General features: G+C 30.3%; 2 protein-coding genes across 2 annotated transcripts; one reads left to right on the top strand and one right to left on the bottom strand.

Annotated features, from left to right (window-relative positions):
- The first annotated feature begins 8,164 nt into the window (after positions 1-8,164).
- LOC149879112 (zinc finger MYM-type protein 1-like) lies at positions 8,165-10,938 on the top strand. The gene is made up of 3 exons (XM_090071277.1): positions 8,165-8,184; positions 8,417-8,425; positions 9,156-10,938. The coding sequence occupies exons 1-3, from the start codon at positions 8,165-8,167 to the stop codon at positions 10,936-10,938; spliced, it is 1,812 nt and encodes a 603-aa protein (XP_089927403.1).
- A 12,163-nt stretch (positions 10,939-23,101) lies between these two features.
- Positions 23,102-25,060, bottom strand: LOC149879113 (GTP-binding protein Di-Ras2-like). Its single transcript, XM_090072299.1, has 3 exons — positions 24,875-25,060; positions 24,312-24,519; positions 23,102-23,978 (listed from the first exon to the last, which is right to left on the bottom strand). The coding sequence occupies exons 2-3, from the start codon at positions 24,387-24,389 to the stop codon at positions 23,322-23,324; spliced, it is 735 nt and encodes a 244-aa protein (XP_089928425.1). The 5' UTR covers positions 24,390-24,519; positions 24,875-25,060; the 3' UTR covers positions 23,102-23,321.
- Between the last annotated feature and the right edge of the window lie 228 nt (positions 25,061-25,288).

Here is a 25,288-nt window from a genome sequence, read left to right on the forward strand (position 1 = left end):
GTGAAGAATCTTATTACTGATTGCTATGGAATTAATATTTGAAGCATCGCTAAATATCATTTCAGCAATTGATTAGTTATCATGGAGAGCTTTTTGTAAGGAATGGAATAGATTTTCAAAAGTTTTGGAAATTTTAACTTACAGTATATTTACAGCTGTTATAAAATCCGTTGAGAAAAATTTATTATGAAATTCATCCCTTTTTTATTATAAAACAGATCAATTTTATAATAAAAAAAGAGATCAGTTTTGTAATAATTAAATAAAACATCAAATTTCATAAAACAACCCAGCAAGCACATTCAATCAAATTCATTAAATGTATGTTTAGGCATCGTAAGTCCTCGTTAAGCAAAAACACTTTGATTTATAGATTTTAAAAGATTTGTAAAAAATGAACTTTTAATAATTAGGGCATTAATGGGACAACTCTAGTGAGCGATAGGTTAAGTTAGCTTTGTTTGAACTATTTGTTCTGAAGACAACTTATTACTTTCAATATTAGAATGTAACTGGAGTTCATGAACTTCTATATCTGAATCACTGTCTGATTCGGTATACTCTGATTCACTTGAACAAGAAAACTCTTCGTCTGACTCAGAAAAATCTTCGCTGTCACTTTCCATCAATAAATGAAGCGCTTCTTCTGCAGTAAAATCTTTTTTGAAAGCTTAAAGTTGAGAACCGATTGTTGTTTTGCATGCGCCATTTTTTTAGTTGAATTTTTACTTTGAATAAAAAGTTAATGAATTGCGAGAAGAAAATAAATTCACACTTAAGACACCGTAAAATTTAACTATTTCCGGATCTTTTAGTAAAAAAACTAAAAAAAATTATGCAATTTCGCCTGAGATACAAGTCTTTAAATAAAGCATATTAAACGACGGCTATATCCGTTGTCAACATATAAGTATCACTTTACCTTTGACGGATATAACCGTCATACACTGTTGTTGGGGTTAATACAGTATGAGTTCGAATGAGCAAAAAGTAAGTCTTACTTTACATTACTTCAATAAATTGTCTGAAAAAATAGCTAAAATTTTGAACTGAAATTTGTAATAATAGAGTTCAATCTGTGCAAAAGAGATATAGCTTGCAAAAAAGCATATAGGGACTATTTAAATAACTAGTTCTTCTGTTTTTTGTCGAGCATCTATTTTGGTTTATTTCAAAAATTTTTTACTTTATTTTTTCTTTTGCTCAAAAGCTAATGACAAAATTATGTTTGATACTTTGAAACTACCTATATCTATTAAATTAAATATTAAATTATTTTTCTAAAAATAAATTATGGTTTGAAGGAGCAGCAATCTTGCTTCAAAAAAAATTTTTATGTCTGATTTTTATGTCAATATTTTTATAATTTTTAGGTCAAGGAACACATCAGTTTTTCAGTTCTTTGCTATAAAAAGCAAAGAAAATAAACAAGCAAAATGCATTTTTTATTAAAAATACTTTCTATTCAGCAACAACAATATTTCATTTTAAAAATTTTTTTGAATTTCTAACATTTTTCTAGAAAAAAAAAAGAAATATCGTTCTTTAGAAACTTTTTAATTTTATTTATTTATGTTAAATCATGCTTTTTTCGGTACCTTTTTTTAAAACTTACTATATTGTCCGTAATATTTCCAGCAGTAATTATTTTTCTTTTATTATTAAAGAATTAATTACTGATTGTTTTGTTTATGAGATTTTATCCCAAGTTTTTGGTGATCAGAACAAAAGGATATTTTCTTTGAACAAAAATGTTTTTAAAATAAACTGAGCAGTTGCTCTTAATGGCATATCGGTGTTGTTCATTACATCAAAAGTATGATAAATGGGAAACGTGTAAACTCTCGTCAAGTCGTAGATTTCAATGTTTTAGAGTTCCTTGATTTATTTGTACTCAAATCGTTGATAGAAGTGGACAATATCTTTTTTTGGATTGATGGAGATGTTGATTTTACAATAGTTAAATGACTTTTTAATGCTTTAATTCTAAAAATTAGCAAAGGCCTTCGCTAATTGTTAAAAACTAAAGCTGGCTATTTTTAGAAATGTTTCCTCAGAACTATTTTCAGTTCTTTTTGCGTTATATTAATGTAAATCAATATTCATTGATTAATTTAAAATCTCATCAAAAAAGCTTTCTTATTTGTAATGTACCACCTTTTAAAGTTAATTCAGGGGGTAAATGAGGGAAATTTCAAACTTTATATTGTAATGAGTCTTCATCGACAAAAGATGTTTTAATAAAATTTGAAATTTGTCAATGAATTTTTATTTATTTAATGATGCTATAAAAATTAAATTTGAATATTTTTTGGAAACTTGGTTCCAAGAAGAGCCAATTACAGTCGGATTTGGACGTGGTTCAAGCCATCCTCATTGACAGTAGTCTCAACAAACTAGAAGTTTCAGTACGCCCCATACCTTTTAGTTACCTATTTTGAGCAAAATAAATTCCAAGGCACTCTCCTAAAATAATTAACTTGTCCCAATTAAAGAAATATTTTTTATATATTTGGAATGAGGAAATATTCTCTGATGGTAATCTAAAAAGATTTTCTAAGCATGTGTTGCAAGGTTTTCGAGCATGTTCCTATGCACTGTGACCACTTATACTTACACTAACTTAATGTTTGTCTTTCTAAGCAATTATTTCAGATGGTTGGTGAACAGTAGAAAAAACTGTTGCATCAACATTATATACTTGATAAGCAGTGAGCTTGTATTCATCTAATATGGTTTCATTTCATCAAATTATCCAAAAACACATTCTATATTGAAAGCCCTGGACTTTGCCATTGATGTCGCTTCTGGAGATCGCAAACATACACAAAAATTATCTGTCATGAATTTATAGCATTACTTCTTCCCTGCAATGTTTTCCCTAAGGAAACGGTGAAGTAATACATTATTTCATAACAGTTAATAAGCAAGTCTTGTAAACTCAATTGCAGTAAACCCTAAAAAGCTTGATTCTAAATTGAGAATGTGTTTAACCAACTCCTTCTCCATATTTTCAGTGATACCCTTAGGCCTAAAAATAAGATTGAAAGCAACTCAGCTGAGAATAGGTAAAAGCAAAAAGTATTTTCTTAAATCGTTCTGGTACGATTAAGGAATTACTTATGAGAACGACTTTGGATATGACACTAGGTAGTTTACTAGTTAATATATCTTAATATAGTTAAAAGATTTTGTTTCGCATAAACGATTATATAAATTGTAATAATTTTGTATTTAATGAGAAACATGTTTTTTTAAAATAATTTACTTGCAACACCATATATAACAAGAAGACTATTTGTAAAAAGTTTGGTTTACGAAAGACAATCACCCGAAAAAGAACTGTAACACTTGACGCTGGTCGAGTTGCAGTTGTTTGCGCAATTGTCTCCGTAATTCCGCTGAAACTCAAATGGTAAGGAGTTGAGCAATCTTACCCTACACCTTAACGTATAACTACCGAATCAAACGAGTAAATGGCTTGTTATGTAATAGGATGTTGAGAACATTATTTCGGAGTTGTTAAGACTAACCCAACTATGCAAAGAAGAAATGTGTGGAGATTTTTTTTTCCTGTTTTTTTTTTTTAGAAATTTGTTTAGAAATTATCTTTTTGAAATTTCCAGATTGAAATCTCATGTCAGATTACGTTTAGTGGATATTTTAAAAAATACATTGAATAAAGTACTATTATATGATGACAATCGTTTAAGTTTTATTTGAAAAACCTTTACTATTACGTGGTGTTTTTAAACTAGGTTTTCATGAAAAGTTAAGAGCCAACCTACAGAAAGTCTCCTTTCCCAACGGTGTTTTTGGGGCCACTCACAATCGTACGAATATTTTACTCATGACTTGATTAACGCAGCAAGCGTCATAAAGATTACAGCTTTTTTCAAATGTGTTTAATAATACCTATTTGGCTTCTACAAAAACAACATAATTTGCTGAAATCTAGGTTTATAAACCCTATCATGTTATCATATTCATGAAATCATCTAAATTACATTTTACACGCGAAAAATAGCGAACCGAAAGTGAAGTAATTATATCTTAGTTGTCTAATATTATCATGTATTTTATTGCAAATTTATTCTAGTTTTAAATAAAAAAAAAAAAAAAGTAAATAAAATTCAAGGATTTAAAATGAAAACAAATTTAAGCAAGAGCTTCTTCGTGAACGTGTGTATTGATTTTACATGGATAATAAGCAAAATGGTCAATATTGCACTTATTGTCATTTTAAAGCAGAAAAAATACCAAAAGCAACCATATACGATATAATTGAACGAGGACAAAATGGAATCGGAACTCAAAGTGTTAAAGGAAGTGGTCGAGTTGCAAAAAAAATGACGAAAAAGAATATTACCAAGCTCAAAACCATGTTTGACCACAAGGATGGCGTCTCACAAAGACAAGCAGCTAGAAAATTTGTGTGCGATCAGTCCTTTATATGCAAAACATTGAAGGAACACGCAGATATTAAATGCAAAAAAAAACAAACAAAGATTCCATTAAGAACAGAGTCACAAAAACGCAAAATAAGAACCAGATGCAGTCGATTATACGAAAAATATAAAAATCACGATTGGATTACTGATGATGAATCTTATTTCACTTTGAAGCATAGCACCATTAACGGAAACCAAAATTTCTACTCAAGTAACACTGCTTTGACACCGCCAAGCGTAAAATATGATCCAGTTGAAAAATATGAGCAAAAAGTGTTGGTCTGGATTTGCGTTTCGTCTAAAGTATTTCTATACCTTTTTTTGTACCTTCTAAGCAATCAATCAAGCAAGAATTACACCTGAGCGAGCGCATCAAAAAAAGATTTGTTCCTTTCATCAAAGCAAATCATCTAGACGATAATTACATATTCTGGCCTGACCTAGCAACATCACATTACGCAAAAACTGTAGTGGAGTATTTCAGATAAATTAACATCAATTTTGAAAAGGAAGACAACCCTCCCAACGTACCTGAATGCAGGCCTATTAAGGACTTTAGGTCTCAATTGAAAGGAGAAGAACAACTGGCAAGCAGAAACTATTGATCAACTTTGCAATAGAATAAAGTATTGTTTGAATAAGATCGACTTTACTTCCATACAACGCCTTATGGGATCGGTAAAAGGTCGAATCGAAAATATTTGTAGAAATGAAGTAATAAAAGATAATTAAATATATGTTTTGAAAGCTCAAAAAGTTCTCTACTTAATACATTTTTAATTTTAAAAAAGACATTTAAAATAAAGGAGTTATGCCCATTTAAACGCAGTCTCAATTTTTGTCATCAACCGTTATTGTTTTATTACAAAACTTATACGCATAATATTTTATCATCAGTCAATCAATATTTGTCTACTGTTTCCCAGCAGGCGATAAGATATCTAATATGCATCTAATATGCATCTGAGAACTGGTCTAAAAGATGAAATGACGTCGTAAATGAACGCTAATTAGACATCTATCTTATAGACGTCTTTTAGATGCATTTTATTCGATAAAAACATAAATAAAATAGACGTATATTCCACATCTTTTATGAATCTAAAATGATGCACCTTTATAAAATAAAATGCATTTAAAAGACATCTATAAGATAGACATCTATTTAGTATTAATTCACGACGTGATTTCAGACATCTTTTAGACTAGTTTTCAGATGTATATTAGATGCAGTTTTAGATATCTTTTTGCCGACTGAGTTAAGATTAAAAGTCTTTAAAAAATTACACAAGTAAAGAAACAATTAGGTTCAAGTTGTTGAAATTTATTTACCAAGATTATAAAACAAATGTTTAGAATAAAAAAAAACTATAATTCTGTATTGACTCCGCCAACTCGCTGTTCCTCGGCATCGGTATCTAAAATATAATGTAATAGCATGTAAATAAATGCACTAATGCTTTAAAAGACATGTAGAATAATTAAAAAGTCTGTTTACATGAAACATATGTAAATTTTCACTTGGCTTGTTGCCAATTTTCATAAAAACATCAAAGATATGAGATATAACACGTCTTTCTAGTACAAAGTAACCTTATTAAGCTGTTTTTTCCTATTTATTAACCTCTTCATCTTCAATTATCTTAAGAAGATATAATATACAATATAAATACTAGTTCATTTAAAAATATAATTTTATTGATTTTAACAACAACGTATCACCAAATTACCTGTATTAAACTCTTTTTTTTCTGGTTACGAGCAGGAGCATTTCGCAAAACATTAGTTACGGATTGCTGAATGTTTTAAAATTTTTTCGTCAAAGCGAAAAAATTTTAAAACATTCAGCAATTTATTATTAAAGAATATCATACACATACATAGCACAGTTTCACTTTTATTGAAATTGTCATTAAAATTTTTATAATCTGTCTAAAAAACCATTCTTCATCATCTGTCTCTTCCTCTTAATCTAAGAACTCAGTATTTTCTTTTTCTTCCGAGTCATCAATAGGAACATGAGATACCAAAGGCAAAAGCCTCTGGATGTTCAGCTGAATGAAGGCCAGTCTCTGGGCTGTGTCAGGCTTCAATTTTGTACTTTTTTGGGTGATTATCATTCCAGCTTGTGAAAAGGCCCTCTCTGAGCTTGATGATGTGGGTGGAGTACACAGGAATGCACGTGCCAGACTAGAAAGCAACGGTAAATGCTTCTCATTTGATCTCCACCAGTCTAGAGAACCTTAAGAAATATTTTGTAAAACTTTAAAAATAAATTTTAAAAACGAGTACAAGCACATGTTATCCACAAGTTTCCGTCAATAACAAATTTTTATGCTCGAGCGAGTATACTATCATCAACAGTTACTGACGAAATGTTATGTACTTCTAATAACAAATTATCAGTTAAAATCTTTTTCGTTTCAAATTAAAACTTACGTCTAGGTCAACTTTTGAGAAGGCAAAATATCTTTTGAATTCTCTTTCCAATGGAGGGTGCTGATCCTCATTTTCAGGTCCAATTAGTGTTTTGTTTCAACTGCTCCAGTGGTTCCCGCAGCTGTGTAAGTCCAGAGATCATCATCTGATGACTGTTCCAACGGGTAGCAACCGGGGCAGGGATAACCATGTATTTGATTAAAGAAAAGTACTTATTTCAATCAACTTCGTATTGTTGTAATAATTAAACTATTTCAATTTGTTTCGTAACTACTTTAAATTATCTTCTAAGCCTTAACTAACTCACAATGGATAGCTTCACACTCTGCAAGAAGCTGCAGCTGTGCAAGAGGAGAGTGATGTATCCTGGTTGTCACATTCGTCCCGGCATCAATAGCAGACTTCAAGACATCAGCCTTTTCAATGGAGTTGCTGAGAATCGTGTTCAATTTTTGATCTGCACATTGGATTGAACCTTCATTTAGTGATTCCACTTGTAGGGAATCAGAGGTCCAATGATCCAACGTTAGGGCCTCCTGCTTGCCGTTGGGCAGTTCTTCATCCAAAATTTCACCAAGGCGAGCTTTCATGGTTTGGTACAGCAATAGTAGTTTTTACCTAAAATAAAATAAAAAAATTGTTTTGATTGACTTAAAACTAAAAACATTGATCATCAGTGTCAAGAGTGACGAATCCTGACCGTTATTTTTCCGTCAGTGATAGAAATTATAATTATTTATTGTCAATAATTGAGTTAAATAGTTTCAAATCATATGTCAATGACGATTGTTAACACTACTATAAAACTACTTTTAAAGTACTTGGCAAAGGTAGAAGAGTGTTTCACGTTGTACTTCTTGAACATGATGCCCATCATCTTGGAAAAAGCAGGTGTGTTGACAAGGTTAAAGGGCAGGTTATCACTTTCCAAACATTCCTTGATTGCCATATCTCTTGTAAGCTGATCATCTGAACAAGGAAGCCACTTGTTTGTAGCTCCAGCATGCTTCCTCTTCTCACCACGGTCTTTGACTTCAGCATTGTTGTTGGAATTTTGTAGGACTTTCATCGCTTTTTCTGCTCTTTCTTCTCTCTGGAATTGCTTCCTTTCTTCCGGGTGCTTATGCTGAAAATGATATCTGATGCTTGAAGTGGTGTCCTTTGCCATTCCAAGGGTGATTTACATACCCTCAGACTCATATGCCTTGCACTTGGCCTTGACCTGATCACTCTCGCTTACTTTATAAAACTATCGCAATAAGGGTGATCTAGACATGCTGATGACACCTGGACTGTAGAAATTTAGTTGAAAAAAAATGCAGTAAAATTTCGTTAGTGACGAATATCTACGTTTACGAATCGTCAATATCGATTAAAATACAAATTGATCCGAAGGTGATCACGAATAATACCAATTGCGTATTATAAATTATATTTTGAAGATCAACACCGTTTACATTTGTTAAAAATAGATGTATAAGTTATTTTATTTAATATAAAGTTTATGTAAACTATATTTAATTTAGATATATTAGGTATATTAGCCAAATTCATATCGCGCGGTTTGTAGGGAAAAAAATAAAAATGGTAGTAAATAAATAACAACAAACTTTTGCATGGTCCATTTTTTTCGATGTAAATGGTTTTGTTTGTATCAAATGTTAATTTATTTTATTAAAAAAAGTGGTTTAAGTTAAAATTTGTGTCATTTTAGAAAAAATTGGTTTAAATTTTTGAAAAATTTTTTTTAATATAAATGGTTTTGTTTATATTAAATGTTAAACTTTTTAAGTTATATAAGGTCAAAAAAGATCTAATTTTTTAATAAAGTAAAATGTGTACTGTGGCCCAAAGAAACTAGTAAATAAGTACGCATTTAATAGCTTTTATAAGTTATTATCCATATAAAAAGTTCAACATTTGGGTCAAACTTCTATTGGATAGCATTTATTTTCAAATATACATTAGGAACAGCTTTAGCATTAGCTGGTCATCAACATCTTAAACAGTGATACAGAGTCTCAAAAAAAGACTTCGGCTTTGAAAGTCATATAGGGTTTAGGGATAGAGTCAGAAAGGGCATATAGGGTTATGAAATTGTCAAATCCCTAATATATATATATATATATATATATATATATATATATATATATATATATATATATATATATATATATATATATATATATAATTTATATATATATTTATAATTTATATATTAATTTATAGAAGTAACATTTAACACTAAAATTTAGTTTTTTTTAGAAAAATAATCTCTGACAGACATAAACCTTTTCGCAATTATGAAAGTGGATCTTCAAAGCCTAAGTCAGCTCAAGAAAAAGAGAAAAAAGCACAGGAAGTTTTTGCAAAATCAAGAAATATTAGTGCCTTTTTTAGTAAACGAGATGAAGATTTAGATTCTTCAAAGTCACTACCTGGAACTTCAGCTATACTTCCACCAGTTGAGGAGTTTCTATCGCAAGGCATTGGTGACAATCAAACAATAGCAGAAGCAGATGAACAACAGGAAGCAACAGTAGCTATGATGGCAAAAGCTTTAACAATTGAACATGAACATGACTCTATGCTTGGATTTGGGAATGATATTGGTTTGTGGCCAGAATTAGCTTCAACGGATATGATAACATTTTGGGCAGAGAAGGGACCTACCTTGTTGTTGCAAAATTGTGATCAAGATACCCTAAGGAAATATTCAATATCACAGAAACAGGAAAAACTTGATGGCTCAACCTTTTTTCGGAAATGTACCCCAAATTTGTTCCTACAAAAAACAACAAATAGTGAAACATGTCAACGTAATTGGTTGTGCTTTTCCTCACACACAGGAAAAGTATACTGCTTTATTTGCAAATTGACTGGGTCCAAAAGTATCACTACTAATTTTTCAAGTTCTGGTTTTTGCTATTGGAAACATGCCTCAGTGCGTGTCAGTGAACATGAATCATCTAAAGGCCATCTAGAAGCAATTATAACTTTAGCACAGCGTGGCAAAAAGTCTGGAGGAATTTACCATGAGCTAGCAAAGCAGGAATCTGAAATATGTGTGTACTGGAATCAAATACTGCAACATGTAATAAGTACTATAAAGTTCATTGCAGAACGAGGGTTAGCTTTTCGAGGTGATAATGAAATTGTTGGATCACCACACAATGGGAATTATCTAGGAAATTTAGAACTGCTGAGTGAATATGATATTTTTCTTGCTGCTCACATTAAGATGCATGCGAATAAAGGAAGAGGCCATACCAGTTATCTGTCTTCCACTATTTGTGAAGAAATTATAAATTTGATGGGCTCACAAGTTTTAAAGTGCATTTTCTGTTCTATTAAAAAATCAAAGGATTTCTCGGTATCTGTCGATTCTACACCAGATGAGGCTCATGTTGATCAGTTAACTATTATAATTCGTTACATGGATATGGAAAAATTAACACCGAATGAGAGATTCCTAACTTTTATCCCTAATACAGGTCACACTGGTCGTGAAATGACAGAGGCATCATTGAAATATCTGGAATCCAATGGAATCAATTTACATGACTGTCGAGGTCAATCATATGACAATGCTGCCAACATGAGCGGTACATATTGCGGAATGCAAGCTTTGATAAAAGAACAAAATGACCTATGCATTTATGTCCCATGTTGTGCACATTCGCTGAATTTAGTTGGTAAGGCAGCAGCAAATACATGTTCTGCAGCAGTGAAATTCTTTGACTTTGTTCAAGAAGTGCACGTCTTTTTCACAACATCACCTTCACGTTACCAAATCCTAACAGAAGCACTGTCTAGCTCTCAAGAAAAGACTAACAAGAAAAAACTGCTGACACCTAAAGGATTGAGTGATACTCGTTGGTCATGCAGCCATGATGCAGTTAAGGTACTTGTTGTTGGATATGACAAGTTTAAGGTGGCTTTGGAAAAAATTTCAATTAACAAGGAGGAAAAGGATATTGTTTGCAATGCTGCTGCTGGTCTTCACAAGCAAATGTGCAAGATCGCTATATTGATTGTTTTGGAATGAGATATTGGAGAGATTCAATGCCACAAATAAGATACTCTAGAGTCCTGAAATGGTATTGCAGTCTGCAGTAGATGCCCTTACTTCACTGAAAGCATTCGTGGAATCAAAACGAGAATGTTTTGCTCAAAATGAAGAACGTGCAAAGAAATTATCTGGTTCAACTGAATATTCCCAAGCTCAATGTCGTCAGCGGAATAGAAATGTTCGCCTCAATCCATTGGGTTATGAAACTGGAGATGAAGTTCAGCAATCCCCAAGTGATCAGTTTTGCACAACAAGTTTTATCCCAGTGATTGACCAATTTCATGTTTCACTTAAAGACAGAATAAATGCTTGCAAGAATGTATGTGAGTATTTTGGCTTTCTGAATCGCCTTGATGAAATGAAACCAAACGAAATAATGATGTCTGCGAACAATTCGGTTAACAAGTACAAGCCTGACCTTGAAGAAAGTCTCGGAAATGAGCTTGTTCAATTTTCAGCCCTTCTAAAGCTTTATATGGATGACTCTGATGCTAATGCAAATGTACCGAAAGAACTTTTCTTTTACAAAATTTTAAATGCGAATAAAAATCATGTCAACTTTTCGAAATGTAGAAATCCTATTAAGGATGAACTTGGTCCTAATGGTCTCTTATTGTTCGGGAGAACGATCGTTTTCCAAATTGAAACTTATCAAAAACAGACTAAGGACCAACATGAGCCAAAATCGACTTTCTTATTTGACACTAATGAGCATAGAATACGATTTACTACGGGAGATTAATTTCTCAGATATTGTGAAAACATTTGTTTTGCAAAAAGCTTGCAAAAGGCTTACATTTCTTTATAATCTTACAAATTTTTACAAAGTTGAACAAAATAGATGTTAATATCATTATATGCTTCATGTCTATTGATTGTTTTTATTTGTCCATACATTGCTTTAGCATTACCCCCAATTTATATGATGGTCAAACCTTATGCGGAGTTACTTTAGATTTTAACACATTACATTACAATACAATTTTAGTACCGGTAAACGGTACTAAACGTTAGCTATGCTTGCTTAAAAATCTTTCTCGAGGGCCCCCACAAATTTCAGTGCCCCAGGGCCACACAATTGTTTAATCCGGCCCTGCGGCCTAACATTCCGCATATATGCCGAAAAAATAGAAGGCCAGTTTAATATGCGGTTCTGAATAAAAGTTTAACAAATCTACATAAATTTAAAATTGAAATTTTGAAAATAAAGAATGGTTAACAAATGTTGTGTTGTTGGCTATTTTTCTAAATATTCCAGACAAGATGTGGTGCCAGTGTTTTATTTCCTGTAAATGAAGATTTAAGAACATAATGGATAAAATTTGTAAATAGACTAAACTGGATACGAACTAAGTCATCAATTATTTGTTCAAAACATTTTTAGGAAACATATATAAGACATGGAAAACAAGAAAAAAGATTTCGTTTAATAAAGAAGTTAAAACCAATACCAACTATACATCCAACTGTTATACCAAAATCATCTATACCGACAATAAATTTGGAAAGAAAATCTCCAACAAAACGTATTAACCAGAATTACCAAAGCAGCGAATTTTTTAAAAATGATTTAATAAAATATTTAGATTGAATTGCTGATATTCCATGCCCAAGTGGCTACCAACTGCTGAAACATAATGATCATATTGTATTTTACAAAATGTTGTTTAATGAGCTTTCTATACCAGAAGTTATTGAGTGTATACGAGTTGACGAGAGTTTACACGTTTCCCATTTATCATACTTTTGATGTAATGAACAACACCGATATGCCATTAAGAGCAACTGCTCAGTTTATTTTAAAAACATTTTTGTTCAAAGAAAATATCCTTTTGTTCTGATCACCAAAAACTTGGGATAAAATCTCATAAACAAAACAATCAGTAATTAATTCTTTAATAATAAAAGAAAAATAATTACTGCTGGAAATATTACGGACAATATAGTAAGTTTTAAAAAAAGGTACCGAAAAAAGCATGATTTAACATAAATAAATAAAATTAAAAAGTTTCTAAAGAACGATATTTCTTTTTTTTTTCTAGAAAAATGTTAGAAATTCAAAAAAATTTTTAAAATGAAATATTGTTGTTGCTGAATAGAAAGTATTTTTAATAAAAAATGCATTTTGCTTGTTTATTTTCTTTGCTTTTTATAGCAAAGAACTGAAAAACTGATGTGTTCCTCGACCTAAAAATTATAAAAATATTGACATAAAAATCAGACATAAAAATTTTTTTTGAAGCAAGATTGCTGCTCCTTCAAACCATAATTTATTTTTAGAAAAATAATTTAATATTTAATTTAATAGATATAGGTAGTTTCAAAGTATCAAACATAATTTTGTCATTAGCTTTTGAGCAAAAGAAAAAATAAAGTAAAAAATTTTTGAAATAAACCAAAATAGATGCTCGACAAAAAACAGAAGAACTAGTTATTTAAATAGTCCCTATATGCTTTTTTGCAAGCTATATCTCTTTTGCACAGATTGAACTCTATTATTACAAATTTCAGTTCAAAATTTTAGCTATTTTTTCAGACAATTTATTGAAGTAATGTAAAGTAAGACTTACTTTTTGCTCATTCGAACTCATACTGTATTAACCCCAACAACAGTGTATGACGGTTATATCCGTCGAAGGTAAAGTGATACTTATATGTTGACAACGGATATAGCCGTCGTTTAATATGCTTTATTTAAAGACTTGTATCTCAGGCGAAATTGCATAATTTTTTTTAGTTTTTTTACTAAAAGATCCGGAAATAGTTAAATTTTACGGTGTCTTAAGTGTGAATTTATTTTCTTCTCGCAATTCATTAACTTTTTATTCAAAGTAAAAATTCAACTAAAAAAATGGCGCATGCAAAACAACAATCGGTTCTCAACTTTAAGCTTTCAAAAAAGATTTTACTGCAGAAGAAGCGCTTCATTTATTGATGGAAAGTGACAGCGAAGATTTTTCTGAGTCAGACGAAGAGTTTTCTTGTTCAAGTGAATCAGAGTATACCGAATCAGACAGTGATTCAGATATAGAAGTTCATGAACTCCAGTTACATTCTAATATTGAAAGTAATAAGTTGTCTTCAGAACAAATAGTTCAAACAATTAAACGAAAAAAGATCAATAATATAAACTATTCGTAGATTGATGAAGAAGTTTTAGGTTGCTGTGATAATTATGAGTTTACTGTTATCCCAGGAATACATCCTGATATAACTTCCTTTGAACCTCATCAACCGTTTGAATTCTTTGTTACCGATGACATTTGTAATTACATAGTTGAACAAAATAACTTGCAGGCCTTTCTACTAATTTCTACTAATTTACTATTTTAGTGTATAAGTTCAGCAATGTTATTGTAAAGTCGAAACTTGAGAGTTAATTCATAGTGAAAAACAATGTAAATATGAAAAAATATTTTTTAGATCGGCACTCTTGAAATAACAAATTTATCAGTAAATGTTCAGCTTAACCTATCACTCACCAGAGTTGCCCTAATTATTAAAAGTTCATTTTTTACAACTCTTTTAAAATCTGTTAAAAGAAAAATCCTTAAATGAATCAAAGTGTTTTTGCTTTTAACGAGGACTTACGATACCTAAACATGCATTTAATGAATTTGATAATCCATTAAAAGATTTTTTTTGTTTTTTTTGTTATTCGTTTTTTTGTAGGGTGGGAATGTTGATGTTTAATTAATTTATTACAAAACTGATCTCTTTTTTTATTATAAAATTGATCGATTTTATAATAAAAAGGGATCAATTTCATAATAAATTTTTCTCAATGGATTTTATAACATAGCTGTAAATATACTGTCAGTTAAAATTTCCCAAACTTTCTGAAAATCTATTCCTAACAAAAAGCTTTCCTTGATAACTAATCAATTGCTGAAAGGATATTTAGCGGTGCTTAAGAAACTGGTTATACTAAAAATATTCTTCTATACTAATTCCATAGCAATCAGTAAAAAGGCTTTTAAGAATTATTTTAACGGAGACTTTTGAAAAACATTCAAGGCGGTGAAATCGGTAAACGTGCCGGCAAATATGAAGTTCCGTTTTCCAAGATTTTCCAATTTCAGAAAACTTTCTTCAATGCTTCCTTTGTCGTGAAAACCGTATGGGCTATGGGTCCGTCTTGCTAGAGCCGCATCTTTTGTAGACATGGTCTTTTTAACTCGGGTATAAAATTGCTCACAGCGGTCACTGCACTTCATTCCCTATCTTCGAAAGGATGTTTCCAGACATTAGAGGCAACAGGCCAGTCTCTATATAAACAAAGCGGTTCAAGAAACCATATCAGAAACCTTTCTTAAAAGGAAAGTTTATTTATTAACATGGTGCTTTTTATTGCGCTAATCAAATTATGTCAGACGTTTTGATTGGTTAGTATTGTATAAACAATTTTCCCCTTGGGAATATGTTTAAATGTCTTGGGAGGATCTGTTTTTTTGCAGTCAACTGTCAAAGGAAATTTACGAGTACAGAGTTTACTATCTTTTATAAGTGATCTATTTTAGGTGTAGAAGATTTTATTAACAAAAATAATGCAGAAGATATAAGTTCAAATAAGATTAGTAGCAAGGCGGTTCAGCCTCCCGCTCTTAAATTAGAGACCTTTGACGGTAAACAAGAAAATTAGCAAAGTTTTATGAAAATTTTTCATATGAATGGAAATAAGCAATTACTTATTTCCATTCATATGAAAAAGTTATTAACGCTCGAAAAAACTAAGGATGTTTGAAATATAAACGAATTAAGAAATATGCTTGATACAATAGAAATACAAATTCGGAGTTTAGAAAATCTATCAGTCGATAAAAATATGTATGGATCAATTTTAATCCTTATTTTATTGGTAAAAGTCCCAGAAGAATTAAATTTAATTATAAATCGAGAATTAAACGGAAGTCAAGCTAGGAATATATATAACGTTTTGGAAATATTAAAGAATGAAATAAGTGCTACAGAAAATACACGTAGTAATTATGAAAGTTTTAGAATTCCAATAACAGCAAAGACCCTAATCGCAAATGGGACAGATAATCACTTTAGTAGCAAATTTAACCAAAATAATAGACAAAACAATTTCCGCATTCAAAATTTTTCTTCAGATTTAATTACATGTGTTTACTGTTTAAAAAATAATAAATCTCATTGTAATTTTGTTACCGATGTTTTAGCTTGGAAAAATATTTTTACTGAAGAAAAATGCCGTTTTCGCTCCCTACGCGATGGTCAAGTAAAAATTGTAGATCAAATTTTCGATGTTTTAAGTGTGACAAGCCTCACCATATATCTATTTGAGATTTAAAGAGAACAATAAGTTTGTTAATAACTCAAGAACAGGGCAGTTAACACCTTTTGCTGATGCCTCTTCTAAAATTAATCAACGCGTTTTACTCCAGACAGCCTGGATAAAAGTCAAAATTAATAATTTCGAATTCAATTATTGTCGTCTTCTCTTTGATAACTGTTTCTAATTGAGTTACAATACACCTTCATTATGTAAAAAATTAAATTTAAAAACGACAGTTTCTAAAGAAATTAACATAAAAGCATTTGGAAATAACAATGCAAGTGAAATTTTAGATAAAGTGTTTGTTAAAAGTAATGACGGAACTTATATTGAAATATTAAGTTTTGTAAAAGAAATTTGTCCTCCGTTGAATGGCCAATAAAAAGAAAATGCGTGTAATAATTATAAACATTTAAAGTACCTAAAATTAACAGATTATCATTGAGATAATGAACATTTAGAACTCGATCTTTTGATAGGTGCGGATTACTATAGGTCAATAATTAACGATAAGGTAATAAGAAGGACTTGAAGGCCGAATAAAATCTAAGGTTGGATACGTAGTCAGTGGTCCAAATACAGTTAAGAATAATGATAAAATAGATTGTTATGTTCTGACTTCGCATGTGTTAAAAGCAGAATTATATAACGATGAATCGCTTTTAAGAAATAGGTTTTCAACAATTTGGAATAAGAAAGAAGATAATATAAGCAACAACTTAGTTGTCGAAAATTTTCGTAATAGTGTAAAATTTGAAAATAACAAGTTACTGTAGAATTAACTTTTAAGGAGAATTATCTTTGTAATGCGATAATTATAATTTATGTTTAAAAGATTTAAATCATTAGAGAAAAAGTTCATGAACGATGCAAAGTTATTTGATTGATATAATATTGTAAAAGAACAATCATTAAATGGAACGGTGGAGCAAGTTTTAAGTGTTTAACGACCTAAGGTCTAATTTGTTCATTATTTACCTCATAAACCAGTCATTAGAGAAGATAAAATTACAACTAAAATGCGTATTGTATTTGATGCGAGTGCAACAAATTTAGGCCCCTCGCTAAATGGTTGTTTACATTCAGGTCCTTCTTTAACAACTCTGTTAAGTGGAGTTTTATTACGTTTTCGAAAGAAAGTCGTTTCACTAATATTATTTTAAATTGTCATGAAAATGTTAAGCACAATACCGTAAAAGAAACGCCGAACCAATTAAGAATAGAATTTTAATTTCCAAAAGTTAAAAATTTATTTCAAAAATTAATTAAGAAATGGTTTTTGTGTCATAGGCACGAAGGGAAACCTTATAGGTATCCTAACGCTCCTCCTTCACCTTAAAGTAGAGTAAACGATGATTGTATTTTTAGGTACACAGGAATTAATAACTGTAGACCGTTTTTTGTGAAAAATATATATTCTGAAGGAGAAATGTTCAGTGTTGGATTTTGTTAGCTTCTTGTGCTAGTACACGTTTTATACATTTAGGTTTAGTTCCTGATTGTTCAGCTTAGGTGTGTGTTTGAGGGTTGCGAAAGCTCATCAGTAAATATGGTGCACCCTACGAAATTGTAAGCGATAATGGATCATGTTTTACAGCCGATGAAACGCAAACATTCGCATCCTTAAAAGCAATTTCGTAGCACTTCGATGTTGCAGCTGCTCCGTGGTGAGGAGGATTCTTTGAACGTACGGTGCGTTTGGTCAAGAGAATACTCATGAAAATGTTAAAAACAGCAAGATTAACTTACAAAAAAATACTCATAATTCTGGCAGAAATCGAAGTCGTTACGAATAATCGACTGTTAACGCTTTTGTATGAAGAACCGGGAGACGAACTGTTATTATAAAAATAAAGACAAATAAATGCGCGTTGTATATAAAAACTCTTAGAAGATTTTTGGAATAGGTGGCGCAATGAGTATTTAACAGAGCTTCGCGAGTTTCATAAAAAAAAATAAAAGTTTAAGTAAAAATATCATAAATAAAAGCGAAGTAGTCATAATACCAGATTCAAATTTGGTTCGAGGATTATGGAAAAGTGTGCAGCAACTGTACGATATATTTGAATCGGTCAGTTAACAAACTGTGTTTATTTAAAGAAAATAAATTTCATGTTGTTAAAACTATATTTGTAAGTGAAAAGGACATTCAGCTAGTCGTCACTATTGTTGGTGGCGGGAGTGTTGTGCTAATCAAATCATGTGAGATGTCTGGATTGGCAGTTGTATAAACAATTAATGTTACCCTTGGGAATAGGCATAAATGTCTTGGTTTGGGAGCATTTTTTTCTTGCAGTTAACTATCAAACAACAACAGACTCGAGCACTTAATCTACTACTAGCTGTGATCTACGGTATCTTCTTTGTGCTTAACTATATTGAATATTAATATTCATAATAAATAATTGAACTCGTTTTACAAGTCCATTTATAAGAAAAACAACAAGATGGTAAAACACATACATTTCTATTTTATTTTTTATCATTATTATTTTTTATTATTATTAAAAAACTTGTGAACCATTTTCAAAGGCTTTCATGTGATTCGTATTTTATTTAGTTTAATATTTTAACACTGATTACGTTGAACAAGTTTCCATGGTAGCATATGCCCTGACGCATTCACCAACTGCTTTTTCATGGGCATCAGATTATGGATAAAGATATAAAGTTTGGGAGCTTTTCTCACGCAAAGTAACATGGGAAATCAACAGGTGTGATGTAATGAATAAAATGCTAGGTTTGTTGGATCCTAGGTTTTTTTCCTTGAGAAATTGGTAGAGCAATCTTGGAATTCTTAGAAAACTTTTACGATACTTTTTTTTATAAAAAGGACTAAGTTTGAGTATTTGCATTTGTATGTAGGTTTTCGAGAAAAATGTTTTGTTTGTAAAATGTATTTGTATTGACACTAAGAAACTAGTATATTGAAAAAAAAAAAAAAAAAAAAGCTTGTAGATAGGTTTAGCAAGGTATAAACTGTACTTATTTTTGAGAACGATGTTAAACTTCCTGTTGTTATACATTTCCTGTGATCCTATGAACTGTCTACACAAAAAAATCAACATTAAATTTTTGGTGAAATTAATTAATTATTTAATTAAATTAATTAGATAAACTTGGTAATTTAGTTAAGTAAGCTGAAACACTTTTTAACAATAAAAAGGCCACTGTTGTTATGTATTTCAGGTGTTTCCAGAATAACAGAAAAGAAGCAAATTAATATCACTACTAGATTTGCGATAATCAAGTTAGCTTTGTTGTGTTTGTTATTCAAATTATATTTTATCGTTTCGTTTTGTTAATCAAGTAGGAATAACATTTCATTTTATGAAATCTTTAACAAAAATTTCATAAAATACTTTCTAAAATAAGTAACCACCATGGAGCAACAATAGTTCTTTCTGAAACAAAATGGTTTGTTTCAGAAAGAATTATTACTATTATTATTATTTCTCTCTTACTCTACTTGTAGTATTCGATACTGTTTTTATCAATTACTCCTCTCATTGTTCTTCTTCTTTAAACGAATATCTCTTCTTCTTCTTTATTTGTAACGGCCAAAACTTCTGTTTATTGTTCTTTAATCAATATTCCTTCTGACTTCTGTTTAATTTTTTACTTCTTGTGATTATCAAAAGTCCCTTCTTTTTCTCTTTTTTTTTTTTCACTTATAAAAGTTCTTGTTTATCCATATGTTTTTCAATCACAAAAAATATTTTTGAAATTCTTCTTAAAAATTTTCTTAAAAACTCTCTTTTACTTCTCTTTAAAACTTCGTCTTCCTCTTTCTTCTCTTTCCTTTTGTCAAACTTTATTCTTTTTGAGCTTTTTATAGTTTTGGTTTTCTTTTGGTTGCGATATTCATCATTTATTTATATGGAAGTTGATAAGCCTTCCTGCTTAAGTTTTTTCCCTGTTGTTTTTAACTTTTCTTCTTTCCGTTTTATGATTTACTTATGTGACAGGTTGATGAATCGTTGTGTAAGTCTTCTCACGGTCGTTGTTTTTAACTTTTCTTCTTTTCGCTTAATCATTTATTTATAAGGCAGTTTGATTAAGTCTCCGTGTGTACGTCTTTTCTCAGTTGCTTTTTTTAACTTAATTCTTCCTTTTAACTTAATTTTTTCCATATTCTTTTTAACATATTTTTTGAAAATAGCGCTATATATTACATACAACTATCTTATCTGTAAACAAGACAAACTTATTTTTACCTTTTTAATTATAAATTCAAAGCTAAACAGTTTTGGTTTATTTTTAAAAAATCGTTCCTATTCTGTAAAGTAGCTAAATTACAGGCAATTTGAGGTAATTTGAAAAGGTGTAATTTTATGGATGCAAATTCCGAACTTAATTTTATTTTCGCTACCCAAGAAGGTTAGAAATATGTACACAAAAATTTGCACAGAAATTTGTACTGGTGTACACATTTATGAGGTACTTTGAGGTGTAGAAATAAATTTTGTACACTACTCATGAGTTGTGAAGACGGAACAGGAAAACTCTGCATTTGTTTAAAGACAACCTAGTTTTTGTATTACTCTGAATCAGCGATGCTTGAAGAATGATCTTTGGTTCTTATACTCTTATTAGTTGTCCTCCAATAAAAAAACAAAAATGTACTAAAGTTGGAAGGTTTTGTATTTCAGTTAAATAATGAGTAATTTAACTGTAAACCGAATTTTCAGGAAAATATTTGGAAAATGGCTATTGCTAAAAAAAAAACAATATTGAAGCTAAAAGTAGACCCCATGAAATGAACGTGCCATTGCGACGGAGTGCTCGGGAACGGCGCATGCCTCGATTGATGTTTGTATGATCGGTGAGGATCAAGAAGGAGTGTAATTTTGTTGCAAAAACCGCTACATCGTTACGGAATTATTAATTTTTATAGTTTTTACAAAAATAATTGTAAATAAGTGTTAATTGTAAATACGTATTAATTGTAAATATGTGTTGGTTTTTATGACGTATTTGAGGATTATTGTCCGGAATAAAAGAAGGAGAAAATTAAAAAAAAATTTTTTTGTTATCTCATCGAAGTGTTGCGAAAAAAATTGAAATCTTAATCTCTACAACAAAAAGTCTGAGTTACTCATTTTCTTTTTATAAAAAATGTCACGGGATAAAGTTTTCTCTTTCAAAGTTTTAATCTATTGTTTTTAAGAAGTATCTACGTCACCATTTTTCTTTTGTTGATAGGAAAAAATAACATTTACTTTCATTTTCTATAGAGTAGTTTTTTATGGTATCCATGGTTGACCGCTAAATTATCTTAGCTTAATTTTGGCTTTTTAGCATATTTTTTAAAGATACCAATGTATCTTACGTACTACCATCTTGTCGTAAATAAGACGAACGTTTATTTTTACTTTCTGATTGTAAATTTAAAACAAAACAGTTCTTATCATTTTTAAAAAATTGTTTCTTTCCTGTAATATTCTCAATTGCAGGTATAATCGAAGTAAGAATGTTCTGATTCGTTTATGCCTCATCAATATATTCTGCGTTTGACAATATTACAATTCTAATAATTTGTTTGCGATTATTGATCTTGTATTTAGGACCCTAAGTGAGCAAAATAATTAAAAACCATTTAAAACTATGTACTTTACACTTTTAAGGGGACTGTTAATCAAAAGACCTTTCAACTTCATTACTGATTTTTATTTAAACGAATTTTCTTTAATCCGTTTCTCATCAAGATCAAAGTGAGGTTTTTATTACAAACTTTGCATGAAATTCTCGATCTAGGTGACCCCACAACAACTGCGGTTTAAATCTTGCGATTGTTCAGTCTATACAAGTGTTCTTGTTCGTTTTTTATCACGTAACTGTTTTCTGTAAAGATGTATGAACTGTTTTGAGTCTTCTTTAAATACAAATCCTGTCATGTTGATCCCTGTCGTTTCTTCACCAAAATGTTTTTATTTCTTTCTAACTAAACTTTTGTAGAAAAAAAAATATGTAGCAGTAAAAACTAAATGTAGAAATAAAAATTACATGTAGCAATAAAAATACTGTTTTATCTAACTATAGAGTAAATTTAGAAAAATGTGTTTTGTCGACGAAAATTCAGAATCTAAATTTAATTATGCTACTCAAATGATGATGATGATGATGATGATGATGATGATGATGATGATGATGATGATGATGATGATGATGATGATGATGATGATGATGATGATGATGATGATGATGATGATGATGATGATGATGATGATGATGATGATGATGATGATGATGATGATGATGATGATGATGATGATGATGATGATAATGATAATGATAATGATGATGATGATGAAAATTTATTGCATTATTTTCATCGAATATATAATAGGTTATGTTATACATTTTTATATAATATGATTTAAATAGTCTGATTTTTGAAAATGTAAAGAAGAATCAAATGTTTATTAGCAGTATTAGAGCAGTTCCAAATATGGAGTTTTGCAATATAGCCTCTTGAAAAGGTATTAAGACTCTTATCTCCTTTATATGCAAAGTATTAAGTTTTGCATCTCCAATACATACAAAGAATTTATGCACACCTCTAAATTTTCCTTTGTCATCTTTCATACGTCAAAAGAGCTTTTATTAACTGTCAATTTTTTAATATCATTGAAATTTCTCTATGGTTTTGTGCAAGCACTAAAAACTGTACTGATGGAATCTCAAGAGACTCTTAAACAAGTCATGCTAATTTTTGTTGTTTTTTTTTTGTTTTTTTTTTTGCAAGTTTTTTAAAATGTTTTTGATTACAAGAGACTAAAAAAGGGATTAAAAATAAGTCGTTTCTATAAAATAGTTTTGAAAATTTAAAAAGAAAACTTTCAAGATTGTGAAAATTTCATGTAAATGTCAAATACATTACTACAATAAGTTAAATCGTTTGAATCAAAGAAATAAAATATTACGGATATAAATATTTACATTTTTAACGAAATTTATTTTTAGTTGTGAAATAAGTAACATCTACTTGTTTCCAGCTTTATTGTCAACGTGAATGACTTTGTTCACATTTGTAGCTTCGGTTGCACTATTAAGACCATTAATCAGATTCATTAGACGAATATTTTCTACGTCTTTCGTCGGGGCTTATAGTTTTATATACTTGGCTAAAGGAGGCGCGTAGACTGGATATACGAGATCTAGATCGGTTTTTGTTTATAAGTTCCATTTCAAGAGCCTCGTTTTTCTCTTCATAAATTAAACGCATTAAGTCATAAAATATTAGTTTAATATTTGAATTAAATTTTGCAGATGCCTCGATAAATTCGCATCTACTTCCCATTGCATTTATTAAAATATATGCATCATCATTTGGAACGACGCGCGAGTTAGTGTCTGATTTATTTCCAACCAATATTATTGGGACGTTTGGAGATTTTTTAATATCCACAATTATGTTGTATAACCGTTTGACTTCTTCGAAAGATTTTCGACAATCCACTGAGTAAACAAGAATGAAACCATGACAATTTTCAATAGCGAGTCTTCTCATGGCTGGGAACTGGTGACTTCCTGCTGTATCAAAAATTGTTACATCACAAGTCGTGTCATTGTAATCAAGAACTTGTCTGTAATCATCTTCAACTGTTTCGCAATACTGCTCTTCAAACTTGTTAAAAAGAAACCTCTTGATCAAAGAGGTTTTACCTACCCCTCCGGAGCCAAACGCAGCAATGCGTAAGTTTTCTATTAACTTCTAAATTAGAAAATGACTTGTCAGATAAAATTTTTTTCTTTACATTAAATACTTAAATTTGACGAAACTAACAAATTAACGCCAACGCTTTTTTTATTTACGCTCAGTTATTAAGCTTCTTAGCCCTGGTATAGAGGTATTTTTGTCAACCTAGTAACCCAGTACGTGACGAAGATAAAAATTAGTCAGTTTGTCCAGACAACAGTCATTAACTCAAGCTGACCTTTCCAAAATGGACGTTGAAATCCTACATTAAACTAATACGTTCAAAATCTTATTTCCAGAGTTCAAATTTACTTAACAATAAGAAAAGCATCTTCAAAAAGCAGTTACCTCTTCCTCTTCGAATGGCTTCTGCTTGAAAGGTTGGGAAGAACGCGTTCTTCTTAAAAACATCTTCGGATGCAACATTTTTGCCGCTGACAAAGTGACACAAGGACCAGCTATCCAGACAATAATGTTTTCATGAGTTCTTTTACGGGTCCTTTATATACTGCAATTGCTTTTACTTACGAAAGACATGATGCGGAACCGCAAAAAGCTAACAAACACAAGAACTGTGTAAATATTTGAATTAGCATGCGTTTTAAATTTTATTATTTTAGCCAAAAGCATCTTATTCTTTTTTCGTTCGTTTTAAGTAACGTCCTATATTAAAAGCTGAAAACAAACTTAACGAGAAAAATTCTTAACTACAAAAAATGCATATTAAAATGAATAGATTTTACATAATTATCAAAAAGTTTAATTCAAAAATTATTAATAATTGCATTTTTGCTTCTTTTCGTCTTAGTAACTTTAGTCGAGCGATAACTTTTGCTCTGATTCACTGGGCGAAATAAAAGTCTCGTAAATGTTTTGCACATTAATTTTTTAAAAATAGAATTTCAACATACAATAAAATTAGGGTTCCTTTTCACGTTTATCGCAATGCACCATGATGTGAACGTCGCACTAGCTTACCACTTTTTTATTGGTTTATTTCATGAAACCATCAAAGACAGCAGCAGTTTCAGGTGAAAGGGTGATCAAGTAGCTTAATTGGAAATATATATGTTTAAATCTTCTTCTAAAAAACCTAAATTAGTAAAAAAATTTGGAGCATAAATATTAATCCTTCAAGAAAACCATTCCTTTTCTAGGAAAACTTTAAGATAATGTTAAATTTTACAAATGGTTTTTGAGGAATTTTTTTTAATTGATTGAGAGTCTAGGCTCATTATTCACATAACTTTAAGTTTATTATTTATACATATATATAGTGATATCTTAAGTATTTATTGGAATGGCAAACCATCTGTTTTAGCAGA

The sequence above is a fragment of the Hydra viridissima genome, unplaced genomic scaffold (genome assembly GCF_058129835.1).
Source record: "Hydra viridissima isolate aposymbiotic clone 2 unplaced genomic scaffold, HvirCarnegie_v1 scaffold_14, whole genome shotgun sequence".
NCBI lineage: Eukaryota > Metazoa > Cnidaria > Hydrozoa > Anthoathecata > Hydridae > Hydra > Hydra viridissima.